This window comes from Cydia strobilella, chromosome 4, assembly GCF_947568885.1.
Source record: "Cydia strobilella chromosome 4, ilCydStro3.1, whole genome shotgun sequence".
In the NCBI taxonomy this organism is placed as follows: domain Eukaryota; kingdom Metazoa; phylum Arthropoda; class Insecta; order Lepidoptera; family Tortricidae; genus Cydia; species Cydia strobilella.
Genome location: NC_086044.1, coordinates 973,282 through 1,001,121, shown reverse-complemented (window position 1 = coordinate 1,001,121; position 27,840 = coordinate 973,282). Strand labels below are relative to the sequence as shown.

At 38.6% G+C, this 27,840-nt stretch overlaps 3 protein-coding genes across 3 annotated transcripts; 2 read left to right on the top strand and 1 right to left on the bottom strand.

Annotated features, from left to right (window-relative positions):
• The first annotated feature begins 4,596 nt into the window (after nucleotides 1–4,596).
• Nucleotides 4,597–6,169, top strand: LOC134741117 (uncharacterized). Its single transcript, XM_063673886.1, has 3 exons — nucleotides 4,597–4,761; nucleotides 5,366–5,460; nucleotides 5,936–6,169. The coding sequence occupies exons 1-3, from the start codon at nucleotides 4,626–4,628 to the stop codon at nucleotides 6,131–6,133; spliced, it is 429 nt and encodes a 142-aa protein (XP_063529956.1). The 5' UTR covers nucleotides 4,597–4,625; the 3' UTR covers nucleotides 6,134–6,169.
• A 1,913-nt stretch (nucleotides 6,170–8,082) lies between these two features.
• LOC134741116 (uncharacterized) lies at nucleotides 8,083–11,608 on the top strand. The gene is made up of 3 exons (XM_063673885.1): nucleotides 8,083–8,228; nucleotides 8,796–8,881; nucleotides 11,275–11,608. The coding sequence occupies exons 1-3, from the start codon at nucleotides 8,114–8,116 to the stop codon at nucleotides 11,497–11,499; spliced, it is 426 nt and encodes a 141-aa protein (XP_063529955.1). The 5' UTR covers nucleotides 8,083–8,113; the 3' UTR covers nucleotides 11,500–11,608.
• A 1,386-nt stretch (nucleotides 11,609–12,994) lies between these two features.
• Nucleotides 12,995–27,550, bottom strand: LOC134740890 (uncharacterized). The gene is made up of 6 exons (XM_063673542.1): nucleotides 27,407–27,550; nucleotides 26,768–26,865; nucleotides 15,797–15,868; nucleotides 15,350–15,471; nucleotides 13,277–13,378; nucleotides 12,995–13,217 (listed from the first exon to the last, which is right to left on the bottom strand). Exons 1-6 carry the CDS (start codon nucleotides 27,513–27,515, stop codon nucleotides 12,995–12,997), a joined length of 726 nt encoding a protein of 241 aa, XP_063529612.1. The 5' UTR covers nucleotides 27,516–27,550.
• Nucleotides 27,551–27,840: the final 290 nt, after the last annotated feature.

The following is a 27,840-nucleotide window of genomic DNA, read 5'->3' as shown; positions in this document are numbered from 1 at the left end:
TCTTGGACTAATTCTAAATCCATCTGGCAGATTATGCGATTTTGGTATTATCTTAATGAGGTAAAGCCTGACCAGTAATATATGATCATTGTCAAGAGGGCGCTGTTTATTCTCATGTATATGGTAACAGTTCAGTATAGTATGAAAAAAATTAGTTCCAGTGAAATTCCGCAACATGAAGCGTGATCATATATTCCTGGTCAGGCTTTGCCATAGGGTAGATATTTGGTGAGAGGGTCGAATGGATTTACCCGAGTTTGAAGTTAAGCAACACGAATAACCATTAGCCATATGACAAACTTCATGATATGGCAGCGCAATGTCACAATATTTCTGCCCTATCAAATATAGCAGCCGCAATAACCATCAGAATACGCGCATTTAACTGTATAAATATAAACATAGAGTAACTTATACTAGAGCGGTACTGTCATAGTAAATTTTGTAACCCCAGTAAATTCACTGCCATCTGTCGACACACTTTAAAACTAAAAATGAAAATTTATAAAAATACGATAGAATGTATTTAAATATAGATAAATGTTTTTTTTATTTGCATTAATTATTTTTATGATTTTGACCCATGTTCTTTCACTGATATGCGTTAAAATTGTTAAATAACAAACGAAACCGTCAACGCCATCTATACGACTGTAGGCCAAAACTAGTAGCGCCCTCTGAACGAGAATCAAATTTTCTTGATTTTCGAGGCACGTTTTTTCCTTAGACTGTATCCATCTATTACGGAGTTATATCTATCTTTGATATAAATTTCAAATTGAGAATTGGCTATGATATGAGTTATAAATAAGCTGCGCCATCTCTCCGAGCAACCAAGGACTGCTGACTGTGGCAAGTCCTATTAATCAAAAGAACGCGTTCACTCTATATCGTAATATCGTTACTCACTAATTCACTGTTCCGATAAAAGATGGCGCTATGGATCTCTAGCACTGTCATTTAAAAATTGCATTAAATTTAAATTTATTGTCAGAAATACGTAACCCTAAAAAAGATAATTACGGGTTTTTTTGCCGACTGTACTTTTTTCAAGATTTTGCATTGTTTTTATCGCAGTTTCCATATGAACCTTTGGTCTCCAATGTCTTCATCATCGGACCAGCTCGATAAATAGTTACTTTTGCACAAAGAAATTACGTCTACAAGCTAAACTTACTTACTCCAAAGATAGATATAACTCCGTAATAGATAGATACAGTCTAAGGAAAAAACGTGCCTCGAAAATCAAGAAAATTTGATTCTCGTTCAGAGGGCGCTACTATTTTTGGCCTACAGTCGTATAGATGGCGTTGACGGTTTCGTTTGTTATTTAACAATTTTAACGCATATCAGTGAAAGAAAATGGGTCAAAATCAAAAAAATAATTAATGCAAATAAAAAAAAAAAAATTATCTATATTTAAATACATTCTATCGTATTTTTATAAATCTTCATTTTTAGTTTTAAAGTGTGTCGACAGATGGCAGTGAATTTACTAGGGTTACAAAATTTACTATGACAGTACCGCTCTAGTATAAGTTACTCTATGATTTTGGGAATAGCCTGTAGCCGCTGGGGGCCAAGTCAGGCGAATACGGTGGGTGCTCCACCAATTCGAAGCCTGCTTGGTGTATGGCAGCCTTAGCGACACAGGACGTATGGACGGTAGCATTGTCTTGGTGGAAGAGTACGCCACTTGTCAACTTGCCCCGGCGTAATATCAGACTCGTAAACTTACTTACTCTCATAAACGTGTGCCGCGTACGAGAAATGTCTAAAAATACGCGTTAAAACGCAAAATTCAAATAAAATCGTATTATTTAACACAAATATTATCACAATTTTCCAACCAGCGATGACATATGATGCGCTTAAAGCTAAACCTCTGCCATCAAATCCTTCGGAAGTTAGAGATCGTTGCTAACATCCGAACGGATGAAATGCTCGGGGCAGTTCTATTCCATTCACTAAATTTTTCTACTCGACTGCTACGTATTTTCCAATTTAAATTGACCCTCAGATTTGTACCAGTCTGAAGCTGCATTAGAAAGAATTTCTCGCAGGGCACCACAAGTGCATCCATACATACAAACAAACAGACTATTTAATCTTCATGACGAAACTAATTTCTGCACAGGTTGCAATGAAAAGTGTGAAAATGTCATCCCTTCCAAAACATAAAGATGATTTGAAATAAAACCAAAAAAATGGAAAAAGTGTTCCAAAACAACGCCGTAAAGGTTTCGAAACGTCGAGATGTATTATAAATTCAATATACGCGATATAATCCGTTTTCATAGTTTAATTTCATGTTCCAAAACAGTTCAACATTTTTTTTATACCACGTCGGTGGCAATCAAGCATACGGCCCGCGTGATGGTAAGCAGTTACCGTACCCTATGGACGCCTGCGACATCAGGGATATTACACGCGCGTTGCCGACCCTTTAAAAACTTGTACACTCCTTTTTAGGGTTCCGTACCCAAAGGGTAAAAACGGGACCCTATTACTAAGACTCCGCTGTCCGTCTGTCTGTCTGACACCAGGCTGTATCTCATTAACCGTGATAGCTAGACAGTTGAAATTTTCACAGATGATGTATTTCTGTTGCCGCTATAACAACAAATACTAAAAAGTACGGAACCCTCGGTGCGCGAGTCCGACTCGCACTTGGCCTGTTTTTTTATTTGAAGAACCCCATACTGTAGCCCCTCTGGAAAACCTCGGCAGGGAGCTCATTCCACAGCCGAAGCGTCCGCAGGAGGAAATCCCTCATTCACATACACATTCATTAGTTGTTTGACGATAGCTTTAATTACAAACAGAACAATCTAAAATCGGTGCTTAGTGAATAACCCAACGCGACGCTTTGACTATGAAACAGAATGCGATTTGTATTGAAACAATAGTTATTTGTGCAACAAGAGAGGAAAGTTGGTTTTTATTTATTTATTTATTTTCGGAGAACCAACAGCTATCAATTATACAATAGTTATATAAGTAAATAACAAAAAGCCAATTATAGGTTCCCACCAATAGCAACAAGTTAACACATAATTGGTGGTTAGCACTAAAATTTTACAACGTATTCAACTAATACTAATTTCAAAATGTGAATACCTACTTATCAAATACCCACAATTCAATACTCTTAGTATACTGAGCTAAGAAAAACAAAACTTATTAATAAAATACATCAATCGATACAGTGATATTATTATGAATATGCTATCGAATACGACTTTTCTTGCGAGTGTTTATTTTGAGTCCCGAGAAAGCGAAAGATTCTATAATTAAATCACGAGCGAAGCGAGTGATTCTAAGGTAGAATCTTGAGCGTAGCGAGGGACTCAAAAACACGAGATGTAAAATAACTTTGCTCTCGTGTTGCACACATAATTTTTCACCTCAGTAGTGAGAACATATTAAAGGTTAAAATGTATAATATACGATACGAGACGAGACCGGACCGGACCGGACCGGACCGTACCGGACCGTACCGGACCGTACCGGACCGTTAAGGATGACTCACGTTAGACCGGGCCGTGTCCGGGCCGGAGCTTCCGGCGCTTACTTTTCTATGACATGACATGCAGGTGATCACGTGATACTTTCCATAGAAAACGAAGCGCCGGACACGGCCCGGTCTAACGTGAGTCATCCTTTATGGGATACTCTGTGACAACTCTGGAATAGGAAGTACGTAATGTACATCTTATTTCGAATATTGTACATCTATAGCCAGTTAGAGAAATACAATTTCTGACATTACTGTCAATCGTAATGATATTTATGATTACCTCCATCCTCAATAAATTAATATAATTCTCATAGGTAACACGACGCGATTGCTAGCTCTTGTGGAAGACAGGCTGACAGACAGATAAACAGACGGGAAGACAACAGCTTTAATACACACGGGCTGTGAGTTGTGAACCCTTGGAACGCGAGTCCGACTCGCACTTGGCCGGTTTTCTATAGTGTTTTATTTACATTGACCACATTGACTTTAGCAATCACCCACGTCCATTCGTTCTACTCTTCACGCCCGAGATTAAATTCAAAGTAATGAAAAATATTTAATTTAATATTAATTTCATAGGTTAATCAATACCCATTTATCGTTCTCAATTAAATAAAAAAACTAGTTCAGATCTCTGTCTTTCCTTATTAAAAGAAACTGAGTATAATTAAAAAAAAAACATGTATATATATATATAATGGCACGAAGTGGTTGAATTGAAAACAAATGTAACTTCAAAGTAATAAAAATACAATAGCAATTTTTGAGAAGTATTGCACTTTTTGCACGATATGGTATCGTTTTATTAAAAAAAATGGTTTTCTCTGTCTTGCTATTTTTTTATTTTGCTGCTTTTTGTAATATTCGTCGATCTTTGAGCCAATGCAGACCATCATAATTTTGTCTGAGCCTTAGAACGTTTAGAAATCCTGATTTTTTCTTGCTACTATTAGTCCCTGTCAGATATTTCGTGTATGTGCCTCTACATACATAATTACAGATAGTTTAATCAATAAGAAACAATATACTGCGTAAATAATTTGCCACTCATGCTTGTTATTGCATAACGCTTATAAAGCGAGGTCGGCGTCGCGGGCGCGCCATGCCCGCCGCCGACGCCGCCGCCATGTCGCCGCTCGCCCGCTCGGTGCTCGCGCTTGGCGCGTTGCTCGCTGCCGCCGACGCGCATGTATGGGTAATGGAAAACGCTCGTCCAGGCTGCGCGGGATTCAGAATTTGTAAGATATTTTAAACATTACTAGAGTTAAACCAAGAAAAGTCTGCAGAGATTTTGACAGCACACGCAAAACGTCAAGCTTCTATAAAATTATGACGTTTAAATAACACTGGCACTCCGTGTGCTGTCAAAATCTGCAGAGTTTTCTTGGTCTAACTAGTAGATTAGCTAAAAATGTATTACAGTCCGTTTCGATGTTATTTTAACTGAATAAAAAATTAAAGCTACTACTAAAATAAATTCAATCTGATACGAAATTGTTTTCCCTTATAATACTAATCACATTTGGCTTTTGAAGGTTAATCAACATATATGTATACAGATATTTTTACTACCGTAAATTAATTCCTAACTTGCTCTAATTGGGCCAAATTTTTTTTAGTATGAGTTAGTGTTAAGTGTCTTTCCTGTGAACATCATAAATATACTTTAAATTAATACACTTTAAAACCTAATTTCTTGTTCACAGGAAAGACGCCAGCATTACCAAATGCTTTTGACCCAATTTTACAATGCTGAGTAACAGTTTATCAAAAAGAACGAATTGAGGTTGTCTTAAAAAAAGTATCGAATATAAATTGTTTGCTTTTGTTTGCCTCTATCAGCGGCTAGCCGGTATGACGGAAAACCCATCGAAGACATCATTTTCGAACTCAGGGCCATAAAGACAGGTAGCGGAGCACTTCATGACATACCTGATGTAAGTACACACACACTACATATTATTTTATTTATTTGTGATTATTTTGTCTAATATATACTGCTGAGCTTGGATGTCTAGTTTTCACGGCATCTTTGTCTTTGTATATAAACTGCGCCTTTTCTATATTTTAACCGACCTTTAAACAATAACGCGGGATAAACGGACTCGTTCTTTTACAATCCTTTTTTTAAACTAAAGTAAATTAAAAGTAGGTATCATTATTGCTAGAGTTGAGAATATAAAATAAAATGTATATATTTTTCATTTTTTTTGGAACGTACCACATTACAATATATAAATTCTATTTAAATGTCCATGAAACTCCAAAAATATTACTGAATTTTCTATTACTTATATTTAATATTATAATACCTTTATACATTGCGAATAATATTGGAACCTAAAGTGCATTTTAGCATAAACTTGATGTATTTAATAAAACGAAATAATTAATTGCATGTTATTATTTCAGTACTGCGCAAAATATGGTGTAGCAATACAATACCAGAGCGTGGAAGTATGCAACGATTACGAAGGCCTAACAGCACCTCGGAAGCCGCCGAAGGTCCGCCCGTTGGGCGAAGACACCATGTCGCCTGTATATGCGTCCTGTAGGGGTATCGAATGTGGAACTCTCGTCTTCCATGTTACCCAGAAATGCGTCTCCTAACTTAAAAAATTGCATAAACAATGTTCATAAGTGTCTACGATGTATATACATATGAAATAAATATTTTTTTTGTAATTAAAACCTAATTTTATAATAAAGTTACTCAAAGATTCTCTAAAAAAGATCTCTACCTATGTGTTTTTATGATAATTATATTCACTTTTATTATATTCACTCTTATTTAAAGTGTGTGAGGTTTGCAATAAAACGTGGTGTTTTGTTTCTTAATAACTTGGTATCTGTTTATTTTGAATCATAAACCACCCGTTCACCGATAGTTATTTATTATCCCGAATTAAAATTATTCCCTAGACTCAAAGCAGCAGTCGTAGCACAGGAGCACCGCGACAGTATCTCAGGCCCGAGATAGACTACGCGTCTTTGTTTAAATTTATTAATTATTACTGACTGCGAGATACTGTCGGAGGCTCCTCCTCATGTGCTAAGCCTACAGACCTTATAAAACGTACCTAGAACCGAACCTTAAAACAAACAAAATAGAACACCATAGGTACTTGAAACAATAAATACTTAGCAGCTTCCAGTAACTGCTAGTCTCCATAAAAACAATCTCGGATCTACAGAAGAATGGAAAACTTTGATTCTAGTTTGAAAAATTGTTAACTATGTTATTTTGACATTTTAGTGCTACGTAACAAGTGTCATGCCTAATTTAGTATAAAACATTTTAGATGTCAGAAATTTTAGATTTATATTTCGATGATTATAAAGAATGAATGACGTGACTTCTCAATGTTTTTACATTATAATTAATAAATGCAAGGTCAGCTTTTTAAGGCAACATAACAACGAATCTTGTAGGTATTTTCGACGTAATCGCGAAAATAATAATTGAAACTACTACGAATTTAGCTTAATCCGCTTTCCCACTCTGCTGTTGACTGTGCCTATCTAGTAGGCATTCGTTGCCTACTAGATAGGCACAGTCAACAGCAGAGTGGGAAAGCGGCCCAGATGTTTAAAATGACCTACACACGCTCTTATAGTGCAAGAAGGTTGTATTCAGATAATTTTAACACTAGGTTAGCTTGTGACTGAATGCCCGCTAGGCGATGTTAATATTGCAGCTATTATTTTAACAACGTCTTAACTTTATTATATATTTTGAATGCATGTTCATTTAACAATTAATATGTAAATACACGTAGGCATTGAGCAAGCCACGAGAGCTAGCAGCGGAAGACAGACAAGAAGACAACAGCCGCTTCACCACGCTGACGCGCTGTGAGATTCATTGTTTGTCTCATCTCAACGCGTGGTTTTGCATAAAATCCTCACTGTTAAGCTACCAAGGTGTGAAATAATTATATTTGTTATAACTTTTCGCCGATGTGGTGGTCTATTACAGCTTGGGCAAAATAACTTTTGTATGTCCAGATGTTTTCCTGTAAAGTTCGTATTTATGAACTGAGTGTTGTGAAATTTTATAAGCGATTTTTATAATTATAATATGTTATTTTATGCCGAACCAATTGAGAGAATAGAGAGCTATCTCTAGTGGCTTACTTGAGAATAATTGTCTGAGGTTGAAGTCGTTAAAAACTTTTAACCGCATTTTCAATCCTTTATAGAATTGAATTAATCGTTGAAATCAATACGGTAAGGTTGTTCAAGAGATACAAGTGTGACATGGTTATTTTAATAGTTGGTAGTTTATAGGTCAATGAAAGTTATATTATCAGTACTATGTGCTTTAAAATTTAAATAAATTTTTAGTAGTTCACACTAATACAATATTAATTTATAACCGCGCCCTCGTTCAAGAACAGCTTAATATAGTTATGATGTTCTGTTATGCTTACGAAATACAAACATAAATTCAGTCAATTTAATCGATATATCAATTTATCTTTAATCAGCTTAAACGATTTGTTACCCTTGCTCATTAGTGGCTACTACCACGCTATATAACGAAGTCGGCGTTGATAGCGCGCCATCCCCGCCGCCGCCGCCGCCGCCATGTCGCCGCTCGCCCGCTCGCTACTCGCTCTCACCGCGCTCTTCGTGGCCGTTGACGCACATGTCTGGGATCCGCCGCACGGACACGAACAGGGCTGTGCTGGATTCAACATGGGTAAGAAATATTAAAACCTTACATCACGTGTACATACTAAATTAAAATTTTCCAATCTTTAAGATTTTAAAACTATGATTGCACTCGAAATGTTATCCGGTCGTTAAAAATGTATGTTGTCGGGATTCGCTTTGGTCTTAAATAATTGTTTGATAAAACCTAATTTGAAGAAGCGTAATTAATTTTGTTCTTTTATGTACTTAGTTTTTGCCGGTCCCATATTAGGATATCCTCCTACAATTTAGGGGTTCAAATCTACTCGGGTCAGAGGTGAAAGGTTAGAGTCGGCGCAGCTTTTGACGTTCATAAGCGCATTGTTAAAAAATAAAATATCTTTATTTTTAATCCTTAAATGTTTTGAAAAACTGTTAAGTATAGCTATTGTTTATGTATTTTAGGTTAGGAAAAAATAGTGAAGCTCAAAATTTAATATTCGTTAATAAATAATGCAAATTGCCTCGTTAATCGCGATAAAAAAGAGACATTTTTATCCTCATAAAATAAAAGTGAATTGTATGTTTATTAAACTGTTTTCAGCCGTAAAAATGTACCTTTCCTCCTTTTCAGCGGTTATTGTAGCCACCGAGCCCCAAGAGCAAGTTAAATTCGACATAACAGTCCCTACTAGTGAAAGCATTCACGACATTCCCGACGTAAGTGAAATTATTATTGTTTTCACATCACCTATTCGAAAAAGGGCTTATTCTTCCCCGCTAGGAGGGATCAAAGTGGCACTTTTCTTCCCTGCTAGGAGGGATCCAAGTGGCACTCTTCTTCCCTGCTAGGAGGGATCAAAGTGGCATTTTTCTGGTCTAGGAAACGATTTTTTTTCTTTTTTGCATACTATTTTTTTAGGTAATTAATATTTTAGAACATAATAATTTCCTCATAGGTGATGTGAAAAACCATACGTGTCACATGGTAGCAAAATTATTTCCATCTTGGGCGTTATCACTTGAATCCCTCACTACGCTCAAGATTCTATGTTAGAATCCCTCGCTACGCTCAGGATTCAATTATAGAATCCTTCGCTTCGTTCAGGATTCAATGTACGCCCTCGCCGTAAATATGTCATTTTGCTCCCTTGTGGCACAATCTACTATTCATCATCATCATTTTTTTACTGACAATTTGACTAGACTTATATTGACCGGGATATAGACCGTGATTACCTTTTGTATTATTTATGACCTCCCGATATTTCGACGCAGTTACATGCATCATAAGTCTAAAGTGCAATATAAGTCTTGTGAAACTAACCGTGAATCATTCAAAACTTCCGTGAGACATAGACATATTAAATATATTAATAACGGGTCAGTCTGCGCCGGTCCGTCACCGTCGACGCAAGCGCCTGATGACGCTTCTCGGTACAGAGTGAAACATGTCGAGCGTTTTCGACTTAAAACACGTGAGTGACCCGTTATTAATATATTTAATACGTGAATCATTCAAAACACTGTTACTGTTATAAATAAATGGAAATGGATCGCCATAAGCTTATGACCATATTCACACACGCCTGACACGCCTGTCAAGTCTAACAAGCTCTTGATAACTGTTTATTCGTAATTTTGATATTTTTGTTCGTTGGAAATGGACATAATTGAACAGAGGTTTGATAAATTTCACGAATAAGTGGATTGTAGTATAAGGTCGGAACTTTATTATTTTTGCATGCTGCATGATATCTAAGATAAGAATCTAGTCATAGTTATAGGTAATACTTGATATTTCTATGCCTATTCAGGCAGGATGTGCTGATCAGAAATTGTTTTATTAATACATCTTTATTGTACCGCATTCAAGAAATAAATGATTATGATTATGATTATGATTATGATTATGATTATGATTATGATTATGATTATGATTATGATTATGATTATGATTATGATTATGATTATGATTATGATTATGATTATGATTATGATTATGATTATGATTATGATTATGATTATGATTATGATTATGATTATGATTATGATTATGATTATGATTATGATTATGATTATGATTATGATTATGATTATGATTATGATTATGATTATGATTATGATTATGATTATGATTATGATTATGATTATGATTATGATTATGATTATGATTATGATTATGATTATGATTATGATTATGATTATGATTATGATTATGATTATGATTATGATTATACATTACTGGTTATAAGGATTTTGCTCATTGAATATATCATCCGCAAGCAAATCTATCTGTTAGTAAAGTGATGCCTTGGTAAGGTCTATTGAATCACGAATATTGATCAGCAGCAGCGTAATGTTATTTCTCTGCGATGTTCAAAACAATAATTATTTATGCAAGAGAGAAAAGTTGTTTTTTCTTGCGAGTGCTTATTTTTGAGTCCCGAGAAAGCGAAAGATTCTATAATTCTCTCGCTTCGCTCGTGATTCTAAGTTAGAATCTTGAGCGTAGCGAGGGACTCAAAAACACGAGATGTAAAATAACTTTGCTCTCGTGTTGCACACATAATTTTTCACCTCAGTAGTGAGAACATATTAAAAGAAGGAGGAATATATTAAAAAATTATAAGGTATATTTAATATTATTAGAATAGTTTATTTAAATTAGGTTAGTTTATATTCTGTACCTACTTTTTTTGTGGCAATAAAGCATTTTTCATTTCATTTAATTTCAAAGATTAAAATGTATTTCGAATTACACAGAATAATACTGAGAAACAAAAAAATAATAATTAATAAAAGTATGAAGTGCTAGTTCATGGCCTTCACTAAATTAAAAAGCTACTTTGTTTCATTTTTCATTTCATTTCATTTCAAAGGTTAAAATGTATTTCGAATTACACAGAATAATACTGAGAAACAAAAATTAAATAAAAAGAATAATTAATAAAAGTATGAAGTGCCAGTTCATGGCCTTCAAAAATTAAAAAGCTACTTTGTTTCACTCCCTGGAGTGAGGAAAGTCGCACTTTCCTCACTCCAGAGAGTGACGAAAGTAGGCTTGTTCAATTTGCTGAGGTGAAAACAAATAATATTGCTCTTTTTTTCAGAATTGCGCCAAGATCGGGGGCGTAGTTCAATTCCAGAGTGTGGAAGTATGCAACGCTTACAGAGGCCTGACATCATCAGCTAGAAAAGCGCCTAAAGTCACTTATTTGGGAGATGACACCTTATCACCAATATACGCGTCTTGCGAAGGCGCTGCCGAGTGCGGGCCTCTCGTTATTCATGTTAACCAGGCATGCAACCCCAGGCCTCTCTTTTCACATGTTTGATCATACTACTCATCCACAGGCTACCTTAACTATGCTAGATGGAGCACATAAAATAATTGAGGTCACCATACATAACCGCTACAGTATTAATATGGGAGTGCGTGCGTGCGCCCACACGTTCAGGTCTCGTGTAAATTAAATATATTTACAAAAAAATAGCTTTAGAGGTGTAGTTGGGCTGCTATACTATAAAAGAACCGGCCAAGTGCGAGTCGGACTCACACACGAAGGGTTCCGTACCATTAACTATAAAAACAATCACCCATCCAAGTACTGACCCCGCCCGACGTTGCTTAACTTCGGTTAAAAATCACGTTTGTTGTATGGGAGCCCCACTTAAATCTCTATTTTATTCTGTTTTTAGTATTTGTTGTTATAGCGGCAACCGAAATACATCATCTGTGAAAATTTCAGCTGTCTAGCTATCACAGATCACGAGATACAGCCTGGTGACAGACGGACAGACAGACGGACAGCGGAGTCTTAGTAATAAGGTCCCGTTTTTACCCTTTGGGTACGGAACCCTAATGACGTAGAATACAATTCAATAGTGCTGCTCCCATTGCAAAATTTTACTAGTAAAATTGCATGTGTGGTGACCCTTTTAAACGCTTTATTATACGGTGTCTGTGTATTCTGTAGTCTGTGCATATTGTTTTTGGAGGTAAAATCAATTTTATGTGAAAGATTTGATGTTCTTGAAAATAAAAAAATGATTTTCAATAATTTATGAAATTGAATATTATTTACAAATACCTAAAAATCCTAAATTAAGCACCCTTTTTTATTTATTAAATATATTAATAACGGGTCACTCACGTGTTTTAAGTCGAAAACGCTCGACATGTTTCACTTCGTACCGAGGAGCGTCATCAGGAGCTTGCGTCGACGGTGACGGACCGGCGCAGACTGCGGGCCGCAGCCCTCCGCGCCCGATGACTCGGCGCGGGCGCCGGTGGCGGCAGGGGGGGCGAGAAACTACCCTCGTTTACGGCATTATTGTCAAATGATGGGTTGCACACAACACTCACTACGTCATTCGCTAATGGTTCGTCCACACTGTCCACCGACGTAGTACCCAAAACAGTTTTCCAGCTCGGAGGCACTGACCAACCACAATCACGGTTAAAATTCGGATGACGACCAATTTCGATAGCCTCCCGTACTTTTCGCTGAATCACAAACTTTTCTTTCGCCAGCACAGTTACCTTATCGAAACGTATATAGTGAGTCGAATCCGAATCCAATACGTGTTCCGTCACCGCAGAACCCCGGCTATCCCTGTTCTTCATACTACGTATGTGCTCGGACAATCTGGTGGAAATGTTTCGGCCCGTCTCTCCTATGTCTTTTTTATTTATTTTATAATGCTATATTTAATTATGTATTCGTCTAATATAACATTTAATTGAACTCATCATCATCACCATTGGCCACAGCATCTTTACAGATGATAGTTGCCGCGACTAGAGGTATTTGAGGAGATGTCTACAGTCTACATCGACTGCGGTGACTGTATAGATAGACTAATGCCCGATCGGCACTTCTTGCCGCACCGATCACAGATGTGTCTTGACTCCTGGGGTGGTCCAGCAGCTCTGCGAATTCGTTTCTGGTTAAGGTGATCCAACCAGAGCTCGTGCTTTGCCATGCCTTCCCGCAGGTTACGACGCCACTCGGGTCTCATCTCCGGTTCCTCCCAACGGTTAGTTGGAATGCTGAAGCCATTCATGTCGCACTTACATGAATCCTTGAAGCGGAAAACGGGGCGACCAACCGGTCTCTTAGCTTCAGCAATCTGTCCGAGCATGACTTCACGTGGCTATCTGTCAGGGTCCATTCTATGAACGTGTCCCAGTCCCAGCCAGCGGAGTCGTCTCTGTTTCAGCATAGCCGTTATGCCGGTATGCCGTTAACATTTAATTGAACTGTAGCTAACATAAATATGGGCTGACAGACTTGAAATAAAGATTTTCAATTTCAATTATACTTTGTCAATAAAAACAGACGTCCGCAAACAGAAACGAAAGTATTTCGTTCTTGGTTGATTGAAAAAACGGTTTGAAAAACAAAACGGTATCCGAGCCCGCTCCTAAGTATGTAGATTTTCACTAGACTTATATTGACCGGGATATAGACCTTGATTACCTTTTGTATTATTTGTGAGCTCCCGATATTTCGACGCAGTTACATGCATCATGTTCACAAGTGACTGAAGATAGCGGGTGGGTGTCAACAGCAAGTTGTGTAGACAGCGCTCTGTCTACCCTCATTCTTGCGCGTCGGCTGCGTTCACTTTCAACGTTACCAACGGTCGCATTCACACTTGTTGGTCCGGTCGCGTTCACACTCGTTGGTCTGTCCAAACACACTACACTCACGGTGTCACTACGCGTGTTTGATTCGGATATCACTGGTTTTTTACACAAACAAATCACAGGATTCCACACATTTGACAGTTTAAACCCATCTTCACGATTGAAATTTTTGTATTTGTGAATTTCAACGGCTTCTCTTACCAATCTTGGTATATAGTGGCGTTGTGTCGAAATGACCTTGGGACTATGCAACTCGATCCAGTGATTTGTACCCGACTCAAGGAGATGCTGAGCAATAGCTGACTTGCGAACGTCATTGTTCTTGATGTAGATTTTAATTCTACATCAAGACAAACAGATCATCTACATCTTTCTAATTACAGGCTAGTTAAATATTTACTACTTGATACGTCACTTTCTACTGAAATAGGTGACCTACTGGCAGTTTATAATAAAAAAGGAGAAAGTAGACTGGGCAGTTTATTAGTTATTTACGATACAAGTGCGGAAAAGAGGAAATTCGAAACGAGTGGCGATAAATTAAAACACGACCGCAGGGAGTGTTTTAAATCGACACGAGTTGCGAATTACCTTTTCGCACGGCTATAGTACAACTTTTTACAGTACATATGGCCCTTTATACTTTCAACATATGCACGAAAAGTGCTCATTCCCGCACTAGTGCGAAAAAGTAGCACCATATGTACTGATCTCCGTAAGCGCGATGTAGATGACGTATGGCGCTTCATATTTCATATTATATATATATATATATATATATATATATATATATATATATATATATTATTTCATATTTTATTTATTTGTATCAATCATATATTGTCAGTGCACACGCTCTATTAACGCCATCTGTTAGTCTTGTGGTAATGACAGTTAGAAAAGGCGCCACAAATCTATTGGAAAAAACTACACTTTGGAAGTTACGAGAATTTATGAGGATGTCGTCTAAAACTTCTAACAATATAAAAATTATGTGTCCAAAATGTCATACTCAGGAGTCAGGAGGTAACTACTCTGTTACAATAACTAGGTAGTTATTGTTGTAGAAATCACATTTAGTTACATTAAATGAGTGTTTTATAATAAATTTAGTTATAAACAAAATTATGTGAATTATATATGAAATATGTTTCTGAAGAGGAGAAGGAGAAGTTCATGGGTACAATGGGTAAAAAAGTCTGAATACTTTACTAAAAACTTTCTGTATTTTCAAATGTAAATAAAGCCAGTCAATACACGATTTTAAGATCTAATATGTCGTTGGTGGTTTGCCCGCGTCCATATGCAATGTTGGCCGTACGGGGGTGGATACATCAACGTTTCCCTGGTAGCATTTATATCAGCGACGTCATTATTACGTCATTATGACGTCGCTGACATCACTTTGCCACCTGATTTAGCAAGCATCCCAGGTAGCATTTATACGTCATTATGACGTCGGCGACGTCATGGTGACTTCATAATGACGTCATTATTACGTCATTATGACGTCGCTGACGTCACTTTGCTACCTGGGACGTGATCGCACACTTGTGTGACGTAGATGACTGTGCCCGCAATCTGGAACGCCCTCACAGGTCGCATACACCGGTGACAGTATCTCGGCACCCAGCGGCGCCAGTATAGGCTTTGTCTTAATATTATATCAAAATATCAAATATCAAACATTTATTCAGCAAATAGGCCACAGGGGCACTTTTACATGTCAATTTTTACAAACAATGAAATTAACCCAAAATTACAAAAAATAATTACATATTACAATAAATGTTAAATTACACAAGAAAAAAAAACTAATAAAAACTATACAAATAACAGAAGTACTAAAATTGTTTAGAGATGTAAAAGTCTCTAGGTGTCAGAGATTAAATGTATATAATAATAAAAAAGATCATCAAATTATCCAGAGATGTAAAGGGTCTCCAAGACTTGAATTGTTATATAATTAATAAAAAGACAAGATATATATAGTCTTCATCGCATGCCTCCACTATCTGCTTGGCCACTTCTGAGCCTAGTTGTTTGCAGGTCTGCAACATAATTATAATATACCCAATTTATTGAATGCCTATTCATATTTAAACATAGGAGATTCCAGGAACATATCGATTTCAAACGAATGTTATTACTAAAAAGAAAAAAGCTTCGGTATTTTTTTAATATTTTTTTTACAAAAACTATAATTAATTTTAACTAGTACTGTCGTTGTTATATAATTGTTGTAAATCATTGAGAGCAGAAGAGGGAAGATGGTTTGGCACCTGTTACGACACGACGAATTCATAAAAAATATTGTGGAAGGGAAAGTAGAAGGAAGGCGGAAGAGAGGGAAACCAAGAATAACATACATGGACCAACTAAAGGAAAAGATAAACGTCGTGTCGTATCAGGCGGTCAAACGAAAGGCTCAGAAAAGAGATACATGGAAATAGCTCCACCAACAAGAGCTAGGCTCTTAAATTATTGATGATGATGACTATCGTATCGTTAATTTTCAACCAGGAAGTGTACGCTGACAGATGTCATCTCGATACAATTTTGTGAGCTTCTGACGTTTTTAGGTTTTAAATTATATAAATGCCACCTGTCACCATACCCATCGAGTTTGATATGTTTTGGACGTAGGGCTCGGAAGCCGTCTTCTAATCGCTTTCGTTAATTAAGAGGCGGTGGTCGATTTTGGAGCAAAATTTTTAAATTGATAGATTTAGTCGTTGAAATTATTGTCCGACCTCGTGGGCCGGCACAATTTATTGGATTCAAAAAATGATACAAAACTGGTTCAACGTGCAAACATGGAGATTTTATTGAGAATAGCCATTTTGTTTTCTTTTTTTTTTAATCTAAACCGAGCTGTTTGAGGTATCAATAAAAAACTTGAAACAATACATATAACGCTCAAACATCCCGCCCGCCAAGAACAGTATGTTCTTCTTACCGCCCGCCATGACATCACATCATACAGAAATATATAGAAGTACATACAGAACAAGGTTTAGGTACTAAAGTAACTAAACTAAGATAAGACAAAAAGAATTACTAAACTGAGATAACATCAATATATAACTTGAACTTTTAGCTAAAAAATTTAAACCAAAAACAATACAAGATACACTGTTCACCAGTCTATAATGAAGAGATCATGCACAACTTTGACAACAATCTATAGAGATAGAGATCACAGTGTAACTAAGGCAAGTTACATTGTATGCTAAACACTTGTTAACATTTACATATACCCGTACAAGGTGAGTAGGTATCATCAATCATCAGGGTTACAACCCCTTTTCACATCATAACATAAATGAAAATTAAAAAACACGTACAAGATAAGTATACCTATTACAATACTGATACAACTAGTAAGTACGCTCTTTTCTATCAGTCATTTTGAATAAATACACTTTTATAGTAACTAGTAGAATTTATAAGTATTAATAGGAACTTCCTTAACAACCTTGTAGGAACTTAATTAATTACCTAAAGTTATACAGTAGGTAACAGTATAAATCATTTGAATTTTGCAGAACCTTTTGGTTACCTAAACTGAACTTAACACTTATTATTATTAATAACATCTTAATCTTGCTCTGACTAGTAGCAAGATAATTATACAGGAAAAACAATAACTACATAAAAAATAATACTAGTTAGCAACAGGCAACACTATCAATTTGGAAACAGGTCTCACTAGGTTGGAATGTTTACATTTTAAAGTAACGACTCTAGTGACATTGTCTGGACCAGGGTGCTTTTCTTGTACTAACCCGTATAACCATTTCGAGGGCGGGAGATCATCCTCCTTGACTAACACTACGTCGCCTACCTGTGGCTCCGGGGTGACCTTAGTCCACTTGTACCTCTGATAGAGCGTTGTTAGGTACTCCTGAGACCATTTTCGCCAGAACTGCTGCATGAGCTTCTGGGTGAGCTGCCATCTATGTAAGGGGCTGATCTGAGAATCTTCATAGTTGCGATCTGGAGCGGTTACCAGAGCTTCGCCAACTAGAAAGTGTCCCGGGGTGAGTGGACTAGTGTCCACTTCATTTGACGGCAGCTGGTACATGGGCCTACTGTTTAGACAAGCCTCAGCCTGAACCAAAACTGTCGATAATTCCTCAAACGTGAGAGTGATGCCATCTAGGACTCGTTTCAAATGGTATTTAGTAGAGGCGACACCTGCCTCCCACAGTCCGCCGAAATTAGGAGCCCGGGGTGGAATAAAATGCCACTCAGTACCTTCATTCGCTAAGGCCTCGGCGACCTCTTTCATGACAGAAGACTCGCCCTGCTGGAAGAGGACCCGCAGTTCCTTGGATGCACCGACAAAGTTGGAGCCGTTGTCGCTCCAGATCTCCTTACAGGGTCCCCGACGTGCAACGAACCGTCTGTAAGCTGCTAAAAACCCTTCAGTGGTAAGTGAACTTACTGCCTCCAGGTGGATACAACGAGTTACCATACATACAAACAGTGCTATGTAACCTTTATAGCTTTTACAACCTCTACCTTTGGATATTCTGATATTTATAGGGCCTGCATAGTCGCACCCTGTGCGGTGGAACGCCCGAGCAACAGTAACCCTGGTACTGGGTAAATCAGCCATGAAGGGTTGAGTTTTGGTGGCTTTGTACTTAATGCATCTCACACATTTACTTAAAATATGCCTAATTAAGCTTTTGGCATTAACAATTAAAAACTTGGATCTCACATAATTTAGAGTAAGTTGGGGACCACCGTGGAGAGTCCTTGTGTGAGCGTCACTCACAATCAGCTTCGATAAGTGATGGTCATGAGGCATTATTATAGGATGCTTAACATTATAAGAATGATCGCTATGCTCAATCCTACCTCGAGTTCTCATAATGCCATCCTCGTCCATGAAGGGACACAATGATAAAATAATGCTTCTCCGAGGGATTGGATGAGAATTATTCAAGTTAGTTAACTCCCTAGGGAATGCGGAGAATTGACTTGCTTTGATACCTACCTTTAAGGCATTATCGAGCTCTCTTGCGGTCAGATAGGACGGAAACGATTCTCCTTTCAGTTTTTTACAAAATCTGAGACAGTAAGCTACTACTCTTACCGTCTTTGTTAAAGATGAGTATTTAGTCCAAACACTCAACTCTTCGGGTGGCTGATCAGGGGATAAAACTGTACATACGAGTACTTTCATGGGCTTGGCTTCCAGCTCAGTGGATACTGGCTCGGATGTTGGATGCTGGTAGTTAGGGTCTTGTAGCCATGCTGGGCCCTGGACCCACAACTCGAATTGGATGAAGTCGGAGGGTGACATACCTCGACTTGCACAGTCTGCAGGGTTACTGGTGGATTCTACATGCGCCCACTGATCATTGTTTAGTATGGATAGAATCTCAGTGACGCGATTGGCAACAAACGTTGTCCATCGGTTTGGCTCGCCTTGAAGCCATGCTAGGACTATAGTTGAGTCTGTCCACGCCCTACAGCGACTGACTGGAATGGATAGGATAGTGGATACTTCTGCCAGCAGTTTGGATAATAGTACTGCCCCGGAAAGTTCAAGACGGGGTATGGAGATTTGACGGATTGGACTGACCTTTGTTCGGGCTGCGACTAAATTAACGGAGACATTACCTTCATGATCCACCACCCGAAGGTATACGACTGCTGCGTAAGCGTCGTTGGAGGCGTCACAGTAGCCATGTAGCTGGATATCACTCGCGTCTTGCCTGATACCGACCCATCTTCGCACGATGAAGCTGTTGAGAGCCGGCAGCTGCTCCCGGAACTCGTTCCACTCCGTCAGCAAGTCGGAAGTTACTTCCTGGTCCCACGAGTGACCTGAAACCCACAGTTTTTGCATGTATATCTTGGCTCGGATTATGACTGGAGAAATCCATCCCAGTGGATCAAAGAGACGTGATATGTCAGACAAGATGTTTCGTTTGGTGACGGGGGTTGGCTGTGAAGGTAAGTTAACCTTGTAGTGAAATGAGTCGGTCTGATGATTCCACGACAAGCCCAGGATTTTGATCATGTCATCTAGTTTTATGACTTTATCAGAGCTAGTAACCGGGTGTGGATAAATTGTTTCCATCAATTCTTGGCTATTGCTTGCCCATTTTTGTAATTCAAACCCAGCTTTACTTAGCAAACTGACCATTTCCGAATAGATTTGTATAGCTTCATCCTCAGTCTCACACCCACTCATGAAATCATCCATATAGAAATCTGTCAGCACCCTTTCTGCAGCCAATGGATAATCTTTACCATCATCTTTAGCTACTTGCTGTAAACTTTTGACTGCAAGATAAGGAGCTGATGAGACCCCGAAAGTTACACGTAACATCCTGTAATCCTTTACAATGTCATCAGAACTCTCACGCCATAGCAGGCGTTGGAAATCAGTGTGTTTGTCCACGACTTTAACCTGCCTGTACATTTTTATAATATCCGCTATAAAGCAAATTGGATAAATACGCCATTTCATGATGATATGACGCAGTTCAGGTTGTAGTCGTGGACCAACCATGAGATCATCATTTAAAGACCTGCCGTTGACACCCTTAGAAGAGCAGTCGAAAACCATGCGAAACTTGGTTGTGGATTTGTCACTGCGAATCACGGCATGGTAAGGCATGTACACACAACCCGGTTTCACAGTTTCCCGCTGGTCTTGGATAAGTTCCATGTGATTTAGTGATAAATATTCATTAATCACTTTGGTATATTCCTGCTTTAGGAGTGGATTGCTATTCATCTTTTTCTCCAATGAGAGAAATCTCCTTAAAGCCACTTTCCGTGAATCCCCATATTGACATAATGGATCCTCATCACGGAACGGAAGACTAACAACATAGCGACCGGTACTGTCCCTAGTTGTAGTGGATGCATAATGCTCCTCACACGCTTGGTCCTCCTTAGACAACAAGGTGCGAGGCTGATCAGTTTCAATTTCCCAGAATTTACGGAGAGTGTCATTAATGGAGCTATCCAGAATATGTGCAGTTATAAAGCTATTAGAATGGTTACTCACTTGTGTTTTCCCTGACAGGATCCAGCCCAACGCGGTGTTTTGTGCTGTCAGGGTGGACGTCGGATTCCGTACAATACCATCTGTCAGGGTCTGTCCATACACCTCAGCACCCAGCAACATGTCTACATGGCCTGGAGTGTCATATCCTGGATCTGCCATCTTTAACTCCCTCAACTCTGGCCAATCACGAATCTCAACTTTCTGTGAAGGAATGGAATTAGTTGCCTGACTTACCACATATGCCTGAACGACACAACTAAAAGAGCTACAAGTGGATTGTATTTTGAATTGAACCTTGTGTTTAATTGGTTTTGGCAATGGGATTTTCTCCCCGCCCAGTCCTGAAGGATCAACCCTACCATTTGCAGGTATCTTGTGTAACTTGAGTAATTGTACAGTACGCTCAGTCACAAATGATAATTGTGCACCCTGGTCAAGAAATGCCCTAAGTGTATGACATATTCCCTTATTTTCTACCTTAACTAATGCCGTAGTTAACATTACCTCACTATTGGGCATACTAGAACCTTCAGCCGCATGAGCCACAATATTGCTAGGTACAGGTTCCTTCTGCTCTGACTTCTCATGGCTGCCTTCACGCTGTTTGCTGTGGATCTTTTCCCCTTCACTGACTCGGCTTGGCTGCGCTGAAGGTGGATGCTCGCTGTCCAGATGCAGCAGGGAGTGGTGACGACGGCCGCAGCGCCTACATGATGTATCTCGCTTACACTGTGTTGCAGAATGCTTTACTCCGAAGCAATTGAAGCACAACGCCTTATTTTTGACAAAGTCCCGCCGTTGTTGTACGGAGTCCTGGCTAAACCGCTTACATTGATACAACAAGTGAGCCTCTGCACAGCATGGACAGGACACTGATGGTGCTGATGTAGTAACGCTGAACACTTTAGGTCGATCTGTTTCTTTTGGTTTTATTTCTCTCTTGTTACTTGGCTCTAGGAACTCTAATGCTCTGAATCTGGATTCCAGGAACGTTGAAAATTCACTAAAGGTTGGTAGTGTGTCTGCATTCTCACTGATCTTGTGTTCCCATAGTTTCCGGGATTCCTGGTCAAGCTTCTGTATGATCAGGTGGATAATAATGAGATCCCAGGTTGAAATGTCAATATTCATGTTGGTGAGAGCACTTAAACATTCATTTGTTGTATCTAATATTTGTTTGATTCCATAAGAAGATGCTGCGGATAAGGTCTTTTGACTTGTTAATCGGTTGAGTATGCATGATGAGATGTAGCGAGTGTTGCTGTACCTTTTCTTTAATAAGGTCCAACATTGTTCATAATTTGCATCAGTTATGGGTGTGTGTCGTATTAATTGCTCTGCCTCACCTGTCAGATGACCTTTCAAATAATGGAGCTTTTGCACAGGTGCTAAACTTTGGTTGTTATTGATCACAGATTCGAATAAGTCATGAAAAGTAGGCCACTCTGCATACTTGCCGGAAAACACTGGGATAATAATTCTTGGTAGTTTCACTGCACTGGATACATTGGATTCATTTTGCGGATTATTGTGTGAGTGAACTGTGGGTGTTAACATTGTCGGCAAGTTTGATTGGGGTTTGATTTTGTCCAAGGCCTCTTTTAATTGACATTTATATTCGATGTATTTTTCTTCTACTCTGTCATAACTCTCACTTGTGAAATAAGTAATGTTGAGATCTTCGGATTGTAACAAAATAGCTTGATGGTTGTTCTCGAACGACTTCCAGTAGCCATCTAACAGTTCTAACCTCGTTTCTAAATATGTACTGGTGATCCGCGCCTTGGGCGATTTTTTGAGGTTAGAAGCGGCCTTGTCTATCTTCTCTTCTGTATTTTGTTGTAACTTTATGAAAGAGTCGACTTCCATTGTGATCTTGGTGAACTTTCACTGATTTTATTAAATTCCGGTTCGATTGACCATGTCCGACCTCGTGGGCCGGCACAATTTATTGGATTCAAAAAATGATACAAAACTGGTTCAACGTGCAAACATGGAGATTTTATTGAGAATAGCCATTTTGTTTTCTTTTTTTTTTAATCTAAACCGAGCTGTTTGAGGTATCAATAAAAAACTTGAAACAATACATATAACGCTCAAACAATTATACACGTTTTGTTACGTAATATCTAAATAACAAGTATTGGTTTCTATTAGCACGCCTTCTCATCTTGCCTTTTAATAATGAGGTCGCAAGCGTGCGTCACCGGTAATATATGAAAAGAAGGGACAGTTTTTAAAAATTCATCAAAAATTTATGGTTAATAATTGGTTATTAATTTATTTATACAAATTGATGTATAAGAATAGTTTCAACAAATGTTGTAGATTGTTTAAGTATCAAAATTACGTTGTAATTTAGTCGATTTTTAGAGAAATTGTCACTTGTTTTGAAGTAATATCTGGAGAAAATTGATTTCGTCTAACTTTCATTTACACTACTTCAAAGTCATAAATTCATAATAATAAAAATGTAGTCTGATATACGTCAAGTACAGGATATGTGTAATACAAAATTACCATGTTTAGCCGTCCAAACTTTACGAAATTTACAAATAAGAGCGACAAAATCAGTGCTTTACGCGCGTTTACCTAAACGTCCATCAGAACAGCAAACATTACTAATTTAGTGAGTCTGTTTTCAACAAATTGATCTGATAAAAGGTAAGATAAGAAGATGCGCTAATAGAAACCAGTACTTGTTATTTCAATTAGGTAACAAAAGGTGTACAATTTCACCGACTAAATCTATCAATTTTACATTTTTGCGACTAAAATCGACACCGGCCTCTTAACCCGGGCGTGAAAAGGATTACGTTTCCATTTGCGGTCAGTGGTTAAAGAACTGTTGTAATGAGATAGGTACCAATGGTACCATTATATACCCAAGTAGTTCGTCTTTTATTTTTGTGGAACGAAATTAACTGGTTAAATTGAAAAATCGAGACAAGATAGAACTTCTGAGTTTAATCGCTATTATATCGTTTCCACGAACCAAAATTTCGTTCCTTTTTCTTATCAGTAAGGAGAGAGAACAATTTTTTTTAGTTCGTGTTCAGATAAATCTTGACATTATTTTGAAATACCTACTAGTATCCTGTAATTATTTAATTTTTGAATTGATATTTTATTGATTATGTTCTTGTATATCTGTTTTGACGATCATAATATGAATTCTTGTAGATTGACATGCCTGCAATTTATAATGGAGGCGAGGTCTTAGAGGCACGTAACGTTGAATTGGCGACCGAAGTTTTCTATACAAAATTAAAAGAATGTATATCTAGCTGTGTTCCCCATAAAATGCCAAGAAAGAGGGACCTCTTGCGGTATATCTATCCTCCGTGGTATACACCCGAAATTATCAGGTATATTCAGAGCAAACACTTTCACCTAAAAAAATACAAACAAACGGGAAAAGTGTTCAACAGGGAACTCTATAAATACTACAGGGGACATGTCAAAATGTTAATCAAAGTTACATATGGACGATACCTCGAAAACATTGAGCGAGATATTATTGCTGAGCCAAATAAATTTTGGAGTTATGTCAGGAGCAAAAGGAGGGATAGACGTGAAAGTACCTACTCGTATAAAGGTAAAATCGTGGTCGGGAAGGAGGCGGCAGACGCGTTTGCAGAATATTTCAGCTCTGTGTTCCACAGCGAGGCGCCGCGCTTAGACGCCGAGGAGGCGGCGGGCTGTGGCGTGACGGGGGCTGATGCGGTGCGTGTGGCTGTCGACAGCGTGGACGCGCGGGAGCTGCGCCGCGCGGTCAGGGCTCTTAGGGCACGGTCTGCCTCGGGCCCGGACGGTGTGCCTCCCTTCTTGGTCCGCGATTGTATTAGTGTTTTGGAGCAACCGCTTCTCTACATATTCAATCTGGCACTGCAGCACTCTACCTATCCTTCTTGCTGGAAAATCACCAGAGTAACACCTGTACCCAAAAGCAGTGTCGGTTCCGATGTGACTAACTATCGGCCCATTGCTGTTCTGTCAGTTTTTGGCAAGGTCTTCGAAACCGTTGTCAACAATAGAATCAATAATCAAACGGCCGCTCAACTTGATGACGCTCAACATGGTTTCAGGACTGGTAGATTAACCACAACTAATCACATGTGTTTTGTAGATTATGTGACTACAGCCATGGATCACCGCTTCCAGGTTGACGCGGCCTACTTTGATTTCAAAAAAGCGTTCGATTTGGTTGACAACGACGTTTTGCTACAGAAGTTGGCTGGGTTCGGATTCACGCCTAGGCTGATGCATTTTTTGCAGATTACCTACGCGGTCGTAGTCAGTACGTAGCAGTGTCCGGATATCAGTCCCAGCCATATTACACCCGATCAGGTGTTAGTCAGGGCAGCACGTTGGGACCGACTCTGTTTCTACTGATGATCAACGATCTACCGAAGGTCGTCAGAAACTCTAGGTGCCTGTTATTTGCAGATGATCTCAAGCTCTTCATGCAGATTGGTGAACGGGATGACTGTGCCAGACTGCAGAGAGATATTGGGGCTGTTGCAGATTGGAGTGATGCTAACAACTTGCAATTTAACGCATCTAAGTGTAAAACCATCACTTTTACTCGGGCTCGTTCACCAGTGTACGCTGCATACCATCTCCGGGACGTTCCGCTTGGAAGAGTCAGTGAAATATCTGATTTGGGACTCAAACTGGATGTGGAGCTCGACTTTCGTACACATATAACACAGATGTGTAAAGCCGCTACGAAAACGCTCGGGTTCATAATGAGGGTATCCGCGAAGTTTAAAAACATCAGGGTGGCGATATTGTTGTACAATGCTTACGTCCGCAGTAAGTTGGAGTTTGGAGCCATAGCGTGGGACCCCAGCGAGGAAAAATACCAGTTAATGGTGGAGAGAGTCCAAAGACGATTCGCCCGACACCTGTACAAGAGGCAGTATGGATATTACTCTCTCCTGTATCCCTCGCTTTTCGTCTTGGGTATGGTGGGGCTTCACACACTGGAGCTAAGGCGGAAACTGTTGTTGTTAATGCACTACTATGGTGTAATAAACAACACAGTAAATAATCCGAGTGTACTGGAGAGACTCGGCCTGTTCGTCCCGGTGTGGCGTCCCTGTCCCCCGGGCCTGAGCGCGCTGCCCGCGCGGCGCCCGGCGCGCCTCTTCGCGGGGTGCCCCGCGCGCACCCGCCGCGCCGCTAATTCGCCCACGGCTCGGGCACTAGAGCTTCTGAATGTCTTGTCCATCCGTGCCCCACAGATCGACATATTCGCGGATAGTGTTGGTAGTTTTGGTAGAGAGCTCTCAGTATTCCTGAGTCAATACCTGACGAAATAATGTTTGACTACTATTTTGTTATAATGATGATATATGTAAATAATTAATGATAATAATGATGATTTTAATGTAATTAATTTAATTTATTTAATAACCCTATATGTATGTACTATTTTTGTAAATAATTAATTGTGTTTCAATGTGTGTATTTGTTTTTGTAAATGCTACCGTAGTTTGTAATAGCTAGTTTATAAGCGATTTGGTTAAACTGTAATGCTTATAAATGTAAATAAATAAATTCAATTCAATAATGTAATCTGTATTATGAAATAAATAAATCTAATCTAGTCTAATCTAATCTATCAATTTGGTTTTGAATGACCGAAATAATGTAAGGGTTTTGGAACGGTATTAACAGGTATTTCAATACCGATTCCGAGCCCTTAAAATAGAAATTTCGTTATCTGCCTCTCTCTCGCTCTTGCCTAGACGATCGATAGAGACGTAAATAAAGAAATTTCAATTTTCTTTTTTTGCGGTAAGCCCCCTGTTTCGATGGTTTTGAGGATCATACAATACTTGGAAGTAATTATGATCGGAGACTGCTTAATAAACACTGCTGCATTGTCTAAAAAGGCGCTTACGTTTCTAACACTGTGTAGTACTTCATCCTTGTTTGCTTCAAACTGAAACTTGACCTCGTCAATACCATTATAGGAGTCCCTGTTTGCCGAAGTAATGTCTGCAAATAAAAGATTTGGTCAAGGTGGACTCGTAACATTATTGCCAGCTCCCAAATTGCCAGCAAAAAATCTTAAAGCCCGGCTTTGGAATAATCCTATAGCCTTTCACTTGAATCAGACTGTACCGCCGCAGAGGATTCATACATTCATAGTATTCAGTAGTTTAACTAGTTTTTTTTATTTTTTTATTATCTAGATTGGATCTTAGTCTAGAATAACATAATTAAATTTTGAAGTACCTACTGAATATAGAATTGAAACCAGTCACACACCGCAGAAATTTTAAACACAATAACTTAACAGTCCCACGAATAGTTTTAAAACGACAGATTTACTTCGTGTATATATGATGGCTAGGTTCAAGGGACTCTTATCCCAGGTAGCAAAATGACGTCAAATGACGTCAGCGACGTCGTAATGACGTAATAATGCCGTCATTATGACGTCGCTGACATCATTTTGCTACCTGGGATAAGACGAACCGTTTCAAAGTCTCGATTACTAGTAGATATCTTTTAAATATATATTAACAGTTCTAACCCATTATGAATTTAGCACATGGTCCGTGTTCTTCTACAGGGGTAACGACGGCTTTGGAAACAGCGAGGAGTGCCACAAACGAAAGCAGCGAGCAGGCAACCGGTGACATGGCAGAGGCAGAAGTGTCACCACTGCGCTGCCACCACAGTTATATTTACCATCGTTCAAACTGTTCAATTGACTATTCGTATAGCTTATTGCAAAGATGTAAGGTTCCCTTATGGTTCGTTGTTTTTCCTTTATTTCATAGCCATACGTTTAGCTAACAAGAAAGTGTGAAGAATCTTTAATATAAAATGAACAAATTAGCTCTGCTTTATAACGATAAGGAAGAAAATTAAAGTAAGCAATAATCAATATGCGTGTATTATAACAAATAAATATTACAGTACCTACATTTGTATAAGTAATCATGCATGCGTAAGCTTGGATTA

Coding starts and splice junctions, on each gene's coding strand:
- LOC134741117 (XM_063673886.1), top strand. CDS start 4,626: ATGCCCGCCGCCGACGCCGCCGCCATGTCGCCGCTCGCCCGCTCGGTG. Junction 4,762..5,365: donor CTGCGCGGGATTCAGAATTT/GTAAGATATTTT, acceptor TGCCTCTATCAG/CGGCTAGCCGGTATGACGGA. Junction 5,461..5,935: donor CACTTCATGACATACCTGAT/GTAAGTACACAC, acceptor TTATTATTTCAG/TACTGCGCAAAATATGGTGT.
- LOC134741116 (XM_063673885.1), top strand. CDS start 8,114: ATGTCGCCGCTCGCCCGCTCGCTACTCGCTCTCACCGCGCTCTTCGTG. Junction 8,229..8,795: donor CTGTGCTGGATTCAACATGG/GTAAGAAATATT, acceptor CCTCCTTTTCAG/CGGTTATTGTAGCCACCGAG. Junction 8,882..11,274: donor GCATTCACGACATTCCCGAC/GTAAGTGAAATT, acceptor TCTTTTTTTCAG/AATTGCGCCAAGATCGGGGG.
- LOC134740890 (XM_063673542.1), bottom strand. CDS start 27,515: ATGTCACCGGTTGCCTGCTCGCTGCTTTCGTTTGTGGCACTCCTCGCT. Junction 26,866..27,406: donor ATGTGCTAAATTCATAATGG/GTTAGAACTGTT, acceptor TTTTATTTGCAG/ACATTACTTCGGCAAACAGG. Junction 13,218..13,276: donor TTGCTGAAGCTAAGAGACCG/GTTGGTCGCCCC, acceptor GAATGGCTTCAG/CATTCCAACTAACCGTTGGG.